The following is a 12,309-nucleotide window of genomic DNA, read 5'->3' as shown; positions in this document are numbered from 1 at the left end:
CTCGCGGCCTCACTTCCAGCGGTTCCCGGGCTCTTGGAACAGCTGTGTTTGCAAACTTCCCGGGGAAGGGCGGGGGTGCGCCCTCGTCCGGCGGGCACGGCCCCCACACCCCCCCATCCCGACTGGCATTCGAGGGGCGGGAGGCGTGGTGCCAGGGTCTGGGAGCGGCAGCCCACGAGAGGCAGCCCTGGAGGAGGATGCCAAGTGCGTGGACCCTATTTCCCCGGAGCCGCTGGGGTGGGGAGCCTGGCTCTCGCCTCCCGCCGGCCAACTCTGCTGAGAGGCCCTTGCAACATCCCGAAAGGGGTGGAAGGCAGATGAGAGCGATTGCAGAACGGGAGGAAAGGGGAAAATGTTGGTGTCCTCTGCCCCGCTTCTGCTGTCCAGGAGGCGGGACTCCCTGCCAGGACCGGGGTTTGGCCCGGCAGAGGCTGGGAGGGGCGGGGAGCGCGGGCCGCCCCCCCCTCCAGGGAGCACGTTGCTCCACGTGCTCGGACGGACGGGACGCACGCTGCTGCCTCCTAGCCTCCAGCGCCGCAGTGATTCGAGACTCTGGAGGGGGAAAAGCCCACCTCCGGGGTGCAGCTTGCTGGGTGGTTCTCCAGGCCCTTGCGAACAGCGGCTGGCGTTATAAAGTGCTCCCTGCTGTGGGCGAGATAAGAGAGTTATCAGAGAGGCCACTAAAAGAGGTTTGCAAAAACCTGTGGTCTGTGGAGTTTTCTTCGAACGCTTCTGTTGTGGGATTTCGTTGTGTGTGTGTGTTTCAACCGAGTTATTTTTTTTTTTTTATCTTGTTTGTTAATCCCCGAGTTAGGAGAACTTGAAGGTAAAGAGGTCAGCCACTTTCTAATTGAGCTGGGCCTGACCTGACTGATGATGACTGGTGCCAGGGCCTGCAGGTGGTTCCACCCGCTGGTGGATCCCTCTGCAGCCCCTCGCTCTTCACAAGACCATAAAAGGAATCTTATTTGTGATGTGGAAAAGCTGCTGGCCTGGCGGAGGTTCATTTGGGAGAGGAGGGTCAGAGAAGATTTGGCTGGTGTGGAAACCGGCAGCCTTACTTCCCGGGCTGACTTGGGAAAAGTGGCTGAGAAGGTGTGTCTCCTCTTGACACTTGGCAGAGCGTTCTGGAAGGGGACCGAGCGGAAGGGGCAGGCAAGGGCAGGGAGGCGACTGATCTGCCGGTCTCTGCTGTGGCTGCCGGCCCCACGGGGCACCAACCATGACATCCTCCCAGCCCGTCTAGAGTGGGGCTGGGCTTGGGGTTCCCACTTGACTGCGGTTCTTTTGAAGTGGGGCCAAATACATGTATCTCTCATAAACACGTCTCCACCCGCTGCCCCAAAAAGGCCTCCTGTGAAACATAAGCTTGATTTCCCCAGGGGAATTGGAGTTTTAGGTGTGTTGTTTTAGTTTATTTTCCCGCGTGTGGTTGGAGAAACACCCCAGCTGGGAACTTTCAGAGCCTGATTCCAGGGTGAGTGTAAAACGAAAGTACTCAAGGCAGCTGAAGAATGGCTGGCTGAGGGATAGAGCTTTCCTTGGGTTTGGCAGTTGCTGGTAATCAGAATGTCAATTTCAAACAGCTGCCCTTCGATCTACGGAGACTTGATTCAGAATGCAAGATTTAAGGCACCAGGGCTTATATAGTTTGGGGGCTGGAGAGATGAACAACAGGTAGGGTGCTTGCCTTGTTAGGTTTGATCTCCAACACTCTGTGGTGCCCTGGGCCCCACCAGGGATAATTCCTGACTGATCACAGAGCCAGGAGTAAATCCTGAGCACCACCGGGTGTGGCCCTTAACTAACCCAAAAAGATGCAACGGCACTGGCCTTGAAGCCCTGTAAGCAGCCGTAGTACATGGCCCTGTGGCTCTTTCCGAATCTGCTGACTGTGGTTCAGAGTGGATGGTATAAGGTCATTTAGAAAGTCATGTAACTGATGGCTCTCATTTGGGATTATGACCACATTCAGGCAACTAGGCATGTTCCGGAGTGAAGGGGAGAAACAAATTTGGCCTAATATGAAATATAATCCGAACTCCAATGTTCATGCGAGAAGCTCCAAAGAGGTGGGTCTGCCTGCATGCCATATAGTATCTGCTTATGTCTTAGACCCAGTTTGGGCAGCTTTGATTCCAGCCCCTGTACTAGGGCTGCTTGGAGGGACTTAACTTGAAGCAAGTAGCTTGATTTATGATCCCCTAATGGGGGCGGGGGAGGGGGGAGCCACTGATAAGAACAAGGTGAGGTAATTGAGCACAACAACAAATGATTTAGGAATGGCCATGTGTAAATCACTAAAATGAGTAAGTTGCACCTCCCCCAAATCAGTGCAAAATCCCAGTAGTACTTACTAAAAATCCATTAGTGTAATTAACCACTCCTCAGCTCCAGAGCTGTTTAAGACCGCCAGAATCCTGATTAGCAGTATTGATGGATTGCTGGCCTTAGGGTGGCGGGAATCTAGAGAAGCTTCAGGGAAAGCAATTGAGGTATCTCCTATCTCAGTCTCATATCTAAGTGCCTTTGGCACTGATAAGGCCTGCTGTTCAACTTAATTTTTTAAGGAAAACCAAGTGTGATTCTTGCATACCAGAAGAGTGTCTGCTTTGACTGCTTCACACTGAAAGTCTGAATGGCCAGCTACTGGAATTTTGGCGTGAATCAGATGCCGCAGGGTTAATCACAGAATGTAATAGAAGGGTCCTTGCCAGGATGCCTTCTACGTTGTTTTTTGGTCCTTGACCGTGTGTAGATGTTTGGACACATGAAGGGTGGAACAGTGGGGTTCTCATCTGAGCTCACTCCTCTCTACAGCCAGTACGCACGACTCATGTGGCCAGCTTGCAAACAAACAGCACATGTGTGTGAAGTGCTCATAGCTAGGAATTTTCTGCTTGTGGAAGAAGACCTATCCTTGGCTCTCAGATTCCTACTTCAAACTGAAGTGGGAATGACATATCTGCCTTGCAGAACCAGGCTCGGGAGAGTGGCGCTGTCCCTGCTCTGTGCTCAGTACCTTTAGCAAGACTTCGCAAGTTGAATCCCCCTTCAAGGCACTCTGTTTCTACTGTTCCAGGTGTGACCTCCTTTCTGTTTTCTTCCTCATCTAAGTTTCTTAGCAACTCATTCAAACCTCTAGGAGTCCTTACATGAGATTGCAACCAACCAACTCCACAGTCCTAATTCCTCAGGGACTTGAGAGAGATTTTTTTCTTTTAGGGAAGATTGCAGCTTTGGGCATCAAAGCTGTTGGGGGAGTTTGGAGAGTAAGGAGGAAAGCCATTTCAAACATGCAGCCTCCCAGGAAACAGGGGCTCAGAAGACTCCCCCCTGAAATCTTTGCAGCCAAGGGGTGTGGTAAGGGATCTTTGGGGTGAAAGGTATGTGGAAAGTTTGGGTGTGGAAGAAAAAAAGTTAATCCAAGGCAATAAAGGAGGGGTTTTTTTTTTTTTTGTGCCTGATCCGAAGACAGGAATGCCAGGCCTTGGCTGGGTCTATAGGAGCCTCGAGCCCATTAGTGAAGGGCCAGAACTGGGTTCCATTGTCAGGCTCTCAGGATTAATTTCAGTGGAAGAATGCCTTATCTCTGGATGCACATGGGATTAGCATGATCATCTCTAAGGACAGATGTTCCCCCTTGGTCAAACTGGAAGCATTTTCCTACCCTCCCACCTACTCCCAAGGGCACATTCCCAGCTGCTGCGAGAAGTGACACCTGGTTCCACCTTTTCAATACATTTGAAAAAGAAGAGAGAAAAAAATCATATTGCTTCGCGTTTCAACGCAGGAGTCGTGTGTTGGGGTGCAGAGGCAGTGATGATTCGTGTATGCTTTTAACAGTGGCTTGTGAAGGGTTCTGGGGAAGGTTTTGGGCTCTGGGCTTGCACGCCTGGACCTTGGCTGGTGGAGCCAGGTGGTGATTCCCTTGTTGGTTTCTGGTGACGGTGTGGACTGCTGTGCCTTGTCATGGCATTTGTCGCTGTGCAGCTTGTGTGCAGGGAGGAGATCCCATGATGTGGCTCCCAGTGGTCACACTGGTATGTAAATAGTCAAGCAGGCAGAACCCTCTACCAGCTCAGCCCAGTTTTTCTGCACTTTTGGTAAATAAGTAGAAAGGCTTCTTGTTCAGGCTTGCTGTGTGTGAACTGGACCGTTGTGCTTGGCTGGCTTCTCGGTATTCTATCTATTAACCTCGCCACCCTTTTGTAACTGGCGCATTTAATTATCAGTGGGATGCTTTTCAACCAGGTAAGGGTAATGATGGGAAAGGGGTGGGGGGCATCTCATTGAGGCTCAAATCTGGATATGAGCTTTGGGGCCCACTGGGTGAGTCTTTGAGGTGGGCTTTCATGAGAAAATCACCCTTTGTAACCAGATCGGACTCTATTGAAATGGCAAGCCCTGCCGACTCAATTGCTTTCGAAGACCGCTCCTAGATGCTCGGGGGTGCGTTGTCCATGTTTCGTGCCTCACCTTGCCAAAACGCACAGCGAATTGTGTGTGTGAATGGACGGGTGCCCACCCCCGAGACCTCGGAAGCCTTCATTTGTGTTCTAATGTTCCGTGAGTGGAATATTTTAGACGTGGGCCACCCAGACACAGTCGGGACAAATGTGTGGGCCGAATGGACTGAAATGAGGATTACAGAGAAGAATGTGGCCGCTCCAAAAATAATGCTAATCCCGGGCCAGCAACAGGAAGCGCAGTTGAGTCAGCAGAGAAGAGGGCCCCAGACAAACCCCAGGCTGACTGGCTGCATACAATGACCCCACGGGCACATGGGGCATTCCCAAGGGCTGCGTTCTTCTGCCTGTCGCAGCAGCCCGGGTTTTGGACGCCACTCGCGTGCCGTTTGGATGGCGGTTTGTTTGTGTCCATCAGCTTGGCAGGCGTGGAGGCAGCCGCTTGCTTCTCAGGACTTGGTTTGGCTGCCACTGTTGCCAGGAAAAGGAAGCTCCCAGCTGCCAACACAATTACCTTTGTTTCTTACATCCCCCCCTTCTTAATGTGGCAATTAAGTGCTTACCACTGTGCCCGGTGCCAAGGTAACCACCGTGGAGCAGAATGGGCACACAGCACAGCCCTCCCCACGGTCCCAGGGCCAGGGCCAGGAGGTGGCCCAGAGCCACTGTGGGCTGTCGGTCAGCCCCCCCCCCCCCTTGCACATACAGGGGCACCCATGCCCACCCCCAAGCTCATTTGGAGAGAGCTGATGGCTCCACTGAGCTGCAGCTTGGGGAGGGAGAATCCGAGTCCTCCCCCTACCCCCACCTCCTGATTGTTCGACTTCCCGGGGCCTGGAGGTGGGAAAGCGCAGAAATGATTCACTCTGCAAACCCAGACTGCAGATGTCTCGACGACTCAGCCCGCCCGCTTTGCCCGCAGTGCCTTGCTCTGGGGGAGATCTCGGGAAAAGCTGAAGGGCAGGTAACTAGTGGAAACCACGCAAACGCAGGCCTGTGCTCTGTGGGCTTTGGCAGATTTCCTCTTGGGTACGATTGTCTGCAAGTTGCCGCGCAAGCGCCCCAGCTTCTCTGGCACCCCTTTCGGAGCCCTCTGGAGGCAACTTGGCCTGGCTGGCCTGGGGTCAGACTCGTAGGGACCGGATGAGCCTGACCACCACGCTTCTGGTAGACTTGACTTAAGCCAGCTTCGACCCTGCCTCGATGGCCTTCAGGTGTGCATGGTCTGGAGCCCAAGGGGAGCTGCAGAGCTGTGGGATGTACAGAGGTCAAGCGTGGGCCTGGGAAAAATTAAAGTGCCCTAGCAACTAATAATCATTGCTAAATTATCTTGATTGTTGATCTATGGTGTGGGGACGGAGTGGGAGGAAGAGTGCCTCCTAATAGGAGCCTTGGAGGGAGCCCTTTCCTCTGAAGGCTGGGTGGGGGAAGCCTTCTGCCCCAGGAGGCGAGTCCTAGAGCTCAGAGCCCTGAGAGAGAAGGTGGGGGGGGGGGGGGGAGGAGAGAGGGGACCAGGGCTTGGCCGTCGGAGGGGCCTGCTGCCAGCACCAAAGGCCTGTTGTCCTCACCCCAGCCTTGCCTCTCGGAGGGTGTCACTGGCAACGCATGACAGCTGCGTCCAGAGTGAGCTGTTTGCTGCCCTGCCCCTCCAGGTGGGGTGGAGTGGGGCAGGCCTGCGAGTGAGGATGCGTTGGGTAGGTGACTTGGCCGTCCAAGTTCTTGTGTAAGCGCAGAGGATGTTTCTCCTTCCTCCAGCAGTGAGCCCGAGCTGGGGGTGGTGGGTACTCTGTGTTCGCGCTTGTGCAAGTCTGTCAAAACTCAGGGTATCAATGCATTTAATCAGAGGATTAATGACAACAATATGTGGAAGTAAAGAACGTGGGTCTCAACGTGACCAGCAGACGAAGGGCTTAATTATCCCCGGCAGCTTCTCATCTGGCCTCATTCTGCCGGGGCTCCAGCCGCCAATCACGGGAGAAATGTAATTTCTCTCGGCTCTCAGGGAAGAGTCCTGTAATTTATCGGAAGTCCTCGGAAACCGGGAGGCTGTAAATAAGGTGTAACTTTCACTAATAAAATATTAACGAGGACAACAATGAATTTGGACTTGCGGCCACTACCGGGACAGAACTGGGTGCGTGCCCCGGCTTGCCCAGTTCTGCTTGTCGTTTGCAGCATTTTCCCACAGTGATCAGGGCACGCAATGGAATCCTGCTCTGCTTTGAGTATGAAACATATTTCGGCGAGATTCCAAGGCAGGATCTATCACCAGATACTTCCCTGTTCGGAAGGCTGCCGTGTTGCTGTGAGGGCAGAATGTGGGCCTGGAGTTGTGAATGAAGCTCCCCCTCTTCTGGAACTGTTGCTCGCTTGCCCCTGGAGGTGCCCGCTCGGGGGAACTGTTTCCGGCAGGCAGGTTTTTATTGACTCAGCATGCACCAGGGCCAATGATGTATTCGAGAGTGGCAACGCAGGGCTACAGAAAAGAATTTCTGGGCCTCTTCCCTCCAGCCCTCTCATCTGTATTTCTCCTGGGCCCATAGAGCCAGAAGGTTTATTTAAACCCGGGTGTTTTGTAAGACTGACCTCATTCTAAATTACAAATGAAGATTTGAGTAAAGGCGGGAATTTGCTAATGGCTTGAATGGGGGGGCGGGGGGGGGGGGGTGTTGGAATGCTGAGATAAGCCTAGAAGATAAAAGGTGCCTTCAGTATAATAGCTGGCATCTTGCCAGTGTCCAGAGAATTTGTTTAGTTAGTGGCTTCTGATAATTCCTGGAATGTTAGATCTTATTGACAGATACGTTCATCAATAAATACAATTCCCGCTTGTGTGGCTATTTCTCCCCTCTAGTTTTATCCCTGGGGTCCCCCCTGCCACTCCAGACCCCCCCCCCAGCGAAGTTTGCTGCCTTTGTCTTAGGAGTCCCTTTGCTCTTTGCACCTACCCCCCCAGCCCTACTTCCTAGAGTCACCTGATACTTGTGGGAGCCGAGATGGTCTCACACAGACAGGGCTTTCAAAGGGGTTCTGAAAAGGAAAAGGGGGCCTCCCTGGGGATTGCCTTGCTTTGGCCTAAAATGTAACCTTAGCAATCTCTGGCCCACCTCCTTGCCAGCGGGACCCCGCCCTATGCACATACCTGGGTAGGTGAGCTTAAAAGAATGCCTTTGGTTTTGTTATTTTTATTTTTTTTCTTGTGCATTAGAGAGGGTCTAGGAACTATGGGGAACTTGAGTGGTCTCTATGGCGGACAACCACCCCATACTCCTGGAGAGAGAGATGTCAGCCTGGGGAGAGCGGAGGAGGTATTTGGTTGGTGTGAACTCAAATATCCTAACTTCATTTGGAAGGCAAATGTAATTTTCATTTCAGCTGTCTGGTTTCTTGGGGGGGGTGCAGAGGAGGTGGTGTCATGAGTGGGGGACAAGAGTGTATCACAGCTGTGAGCGGACTCCCGGTTCTGAATACTAAGCTGTTGTTGATGTCTTGCAGAGGTCCTACACTTTGATCGTGGAGGCGTGGGATTCCAGCAACGACACTCTCCGTAAGTATCGCGGCCCTTGGCTTTTACACAAGGTGTTCTCCAGAAGCACAGTGCTCTGTAGGTGTCTGTCATCGAAGTCCCCTTGGCCCTCTGGAGACCTTCCACCCATCCCTGTCCACGTAGCCACCCACCCGCCCGCCATCCCACACTCCCCAGCTCAGCTCAGTGGAGCCTTTAACGGCACCTTGCATTTTAGCTTGGAATATTAAGTGGCCAAGACTGATTCCCTGAATATGGGACCTAGATCGGTATCTTTGGGATAGAGATCTTAATGGTTTTACAACTTTAAAACCTTGTCGTCTGCTAAAGGATCAAAGTGGTGACTTTTTAAAAGTCCATTTAAACGTTAAGTGAGTGAGTAATCTCTCATCGGAAAGATAAAGCCAGCAAAGGTGGCACTGGGCTCTAAAGACCGACCTTGAATTTCACTCGGGGAGCAGGTGAGCCTCCAGCTGCTCGGGCTTTCCCACACTGTGCAGGACAAGCCTTTCATTGAGGCAGGATTCCAGGCTTCCCAGCCCCTGCACTTGCCCGTCCCCTCCTGAAAGTTGACTCTTGTGAGTGCGGGCTGCTTTTCAGACCTGCTGGGTTGGGGTTGGCCGGGAAGCCACAGGGGCTGCAACATCTGAAAGGTTGGCAGCCATCTGGCTTGGCTTGCAGGCAGGCTTGCTCCTTTGATTGTTGCTTGGAAATGTTTTCCTCCCCTGGCTGAAATGGCCAGGAGGATCTGGGGATTGGCACTGGAAAACTTGATTCCCACTGATACCCATTGGTCTGTCCAGGAGGAGGAAGTGCGGCTCTGATGTTTGGTCTTTGGCCTCTGTTTCTCTGTCTTGTCTTTGTCTCTCTACCTCACTGATCCTTTCTTTTGTGTTTCTGCCCATAAGAACACAGTAACCCTCTCCACCTTTTGCTCATGCTTGTGATTGGCTATGGTCGCAGTTTGGGTGGGAGGTAGGAGGGGTGGCAGGGGGATACCCAATGGTGCTCAGGGCTTACTCCTTCCTGGCTCTGCACTCGGGCTCAGGGCACCTTACACAGTGCTGAGGATTGAACCAGGCAGTTGTCCTACTCGCTGGCCCATCACTCTGGCCCCTCTTGATTGAATCTGAAAAGAGGGTCCCTGAGCTGCTCCTGTCAGGACCTGCTCTCTTAGTGCTGCTTCTGCGCTGTGGCTGACTTGTGGGGTCCCCTGGAAGCCACACAATTGTTGCTGAACCCTACTTGTGTCAGAGGTCCTGGTGCCTTGGGGTCACTCCTGTGCCTTTAGTGTCTGAACTCGAGGTCTTTCCAAGGGACACACAGCCCTTCTGTATTGCTGCTGATGGGGGGGGGGGTGTATGAACAAAGGAGGGGTGAGCTGCCCACCTTGGTTGTAGCTCATGCCAGCTACAGTTAGACACCTCTCCTTCTCCCTCCTGCCACAGACGCTGGGGGCTGTGTGAGTGCTGTGTCACTGTGACCTGCTTACGATGGTAACTAAGCACTGCTGAGAGAGAGCGGGGTGGGGAGGAGCAGAAATGTGCTACTTACCCACTCTCGTAAATGTTCCAGCAGTTTTGTGGGGTGAATATTCTTGAGATTGATCTTGGCCTGCAGGAAGGGATTGAGGGGAGTGCTTGGGACCTCGAGCATCTGAAGGGGACTCTCCTGGGGCCTGCCAGTGCCCCACAGGCCAGAGCGCTCCTCCGGGAAAGCGTGTCCTCCTCTACAGCTGCCCCATGGTCTTGTCTGTTTCAGCAGGCCCTGTTTGGGGGCCTGGGGCTGCTCATCTTGCTAGGGGTAACGCGTGTTGTTGGGAGGACCATGAAGATTTGGGGAGGGGATAAAGGTCTTTCAGATCCCTACTTCTGGGTTTAGCGTAGGGTGGCCCATTGAGGGTCACTGTGTGAGCTTCTGTGAGGAGAAATGGGGATCTGCTCATGCGTGTTTATTTCCTTGCTCATTCAGTTCCTCTTTGGCACCAGCATTTGAATACTTAGTACCATGAGCCAGGTATCTGGGAGTCACCCCAGGTTCCCTCCTTTTTCTCGGAATCAGTACCCAGTCCATCACCAATGCTTTCCTCGGACCTCCCACACTGGAATAAGCCATTTCTGCTGTTGCCATCTAATATCCTCATTGCCATCCCTCAACCTCACCTTCCCTTTGGCAGTGATCTGCTCCACCCCCACTTGCTCTGTCCAACTCCTGGCATTTGTACTCTAAGCCACTCAGAAGCTCCCGGTTGCTCTTGGGATAGTTTGTTTTCTCTTTATTATTTTTGTTGTTGTTGTTGTTTTTTCTTAAGGATTCCCAAAGGCCTTGCCTCCTTGCCATTTCCACCTTCCATCCCACGTTCTCATTCATCATTTGAGTCTGTCCTCAGCATTCCACTTTCTGGCTTCAAACTCCTGCCTCAGGGCTTTTGTGCATGTTTGTTCAGCCTGGAATCTCTCACTCCTTCCTCTCTTCACCCTCTGCCCTGCCTATGGAGAAGTACTTCATGGTGGTAGATGCTGAGACTATGTAGCAACTTGAGTGGAACTGGTGTCTCTTTGGGGGCACCAAGGGACTGCAGACATCCTGGCTTGGGAGCCAGAATTCCAAGGACTCATCAACTGTGCAGTTCCCGGGCAGAGCTGGGCCCCAGGGAACCCACAGGCTCTGCTTATGTCTGAAAGTTGGCAGAGGCGGCTCATCCTGGCCTGAGTATCATTTCTGTTGCATCTTGATTTTGGAAGGTTGCCCTTTGGAAGGTTCGGGTTGCCTTTTCACCCATGGAGCAGATGATTTGTTTATTATAATGTCCAATCGAACACAAGGACAAACAGACATCCTTAAGATCAGATTCTCTTTAGGCCTTTGCCTTCCTGCCAAGGCTTTGGCTGAGACTTATGAATTATGCTTTGACTTACTGTTCCCCACCTCCCCCTTGGCCCGAAAAGCTTTGTGGGTGCTTTGGGGGTCCCCTTCACACTGTTGAGGAATGCAGGAAAGCCTGGTCACATCCTTTCCCATCACACCCCCAAGCTGATAGTAAGCAAGATTGGGGAGGGGTGTTTAAAAGCAGCCAGTACCAGAGAACTTTCTCTAACCCAGATGAAGAACATATCACAGGCAATCAACTCCTTGACCTCCTGACCAGTAGAAATCTTCTGTCACACAGGAGTAACCTTTGTGTGAAGTTACACAGATCTCTGAGCTGCGTGGAAAACATTTACGGTGCCCATTCTTCAGAGTTTTCTAGAAATCAGTGGAAAGCAGACTGAGGTATAGAAAATAACTTGTCAGTCTGCACCTACAGGGTTGCCCTGGACCCAATCTGAGTTGTTTGTTGTTGATTGCTGCTGGCAGCAAACTGGAGGCTTTTGAGTTCTGGCTAGTATGTTTAAATAATTCCCTCATTAAGCTTTCATAATCACATGGTAATAGCCCACTACATTTTAAAATTGAGCCAGTAGAGCAAACACATAGTTAATGGAGGAACATTTTTGTCATTCTTTGGCCTCTGTTTGTTAGCAAAGTTAGTAAAGTGTTATCTGCACTTGGTTCGCTGCGTGCGTGCTTGGGTGTAAATCTGCAGGTATGCGGGCTTGTTCAAGGCTTGTCTAGCCCACACAGCAGTTAAACCCAGAGGGTGAGTGTTCAGGCTCTGTTGGAAGTAAAGAGGATGAAGCCGCCTGCCCTGGAGTCTCTCTTCTGGGTCCCTTGAACCTACCAACTACAAAGCCTTGTAAATGAGCTCAGGCTCTGGGCCTAGAAAAACAGGGTTGTGGGTGGGTAAGAATCACAAAGGCATTGCAGGTAGGCCTGAACCTTGTAAGAGAAAAAGGTGTCTCCAAGTGGCCTTGAATTTGACAAGGCAGTGAGGCCTGGTGCTGGCAGGTTTAAGCAAACAAACAAAAGCTGGCTGGGGTGCTAGCCTGGCGCCTTGCTTTCTTTTTCCATGCCTCCCCTGAATCACTGGCCCTGGTGTTCAGAGCTGTTTTTGTACCTGCTTCTCTGATTAGAGTATAAGTGACCTCAGGGCAGGGACCACTTGTTCTGCCTGAGAGCTGCAGCAGCTTGGGCCTCTGGCTCTCCCCACTAGGCCTTCCTCCAAGGACTTGGTGAACACAACCTCACACTACTTATCTGTAAACTGGGGTGAATTAGTTTCCCACCCACCTTCTGGGCAAAGGTGAAAGGGAAATGCATCAAGTTCAACAGCCTTGCTACTTAAATGCCTACTAAGAGAGAAGGGGGAGAAATTTCTCATCTCTCAGTGAAGAGTTTGAGACACAGCTTTTTTTGTAAAGAAAAAAACAAAAC

The 12,309-nt window shown here is 52.1% G+C and overlaps 1 protein-coding gene across 1 annotated transcript in view; it reads left to right on the top strand.

The window, feature by feature from the left end:
- JAG1 (jagged canonical Notch ligand 1) overlaps positions 1-12,309 on the top strand; it is a 37,985-nt gene that overhangs the window by 2,035 nt on the left and 23,641 nt on the right. Inside the window, exon 3 of the mRNA XM_056121655.1 lies at positions 7,965-8,016. Coding sequence (XP_055977630.1) covers positions 7,965-8,016 — 52 coding nt within the window. The remainder of the gene's footprint in view (positions 1-7,964; positions 8,017-12,309) is intronic.

This window comes from Sorex fumeus, unplaced genomic scaffold (assembly GCF_029834395.1).
Source record: "Sorex fumeus unplaced genomic scaffold, SorFum_2.1 ptg000044l, whole genome shotgun sequence".
Classification (NCBI taxonomy): Eukaryota; Metazoa; Chordata; class Mammalia; order Eulipotyphla; family Soricidae; genus Sorex; species Sorex fumeus.
This window is presented reverse-complemented; position numbering and strand designations above follow the sequence as displayed.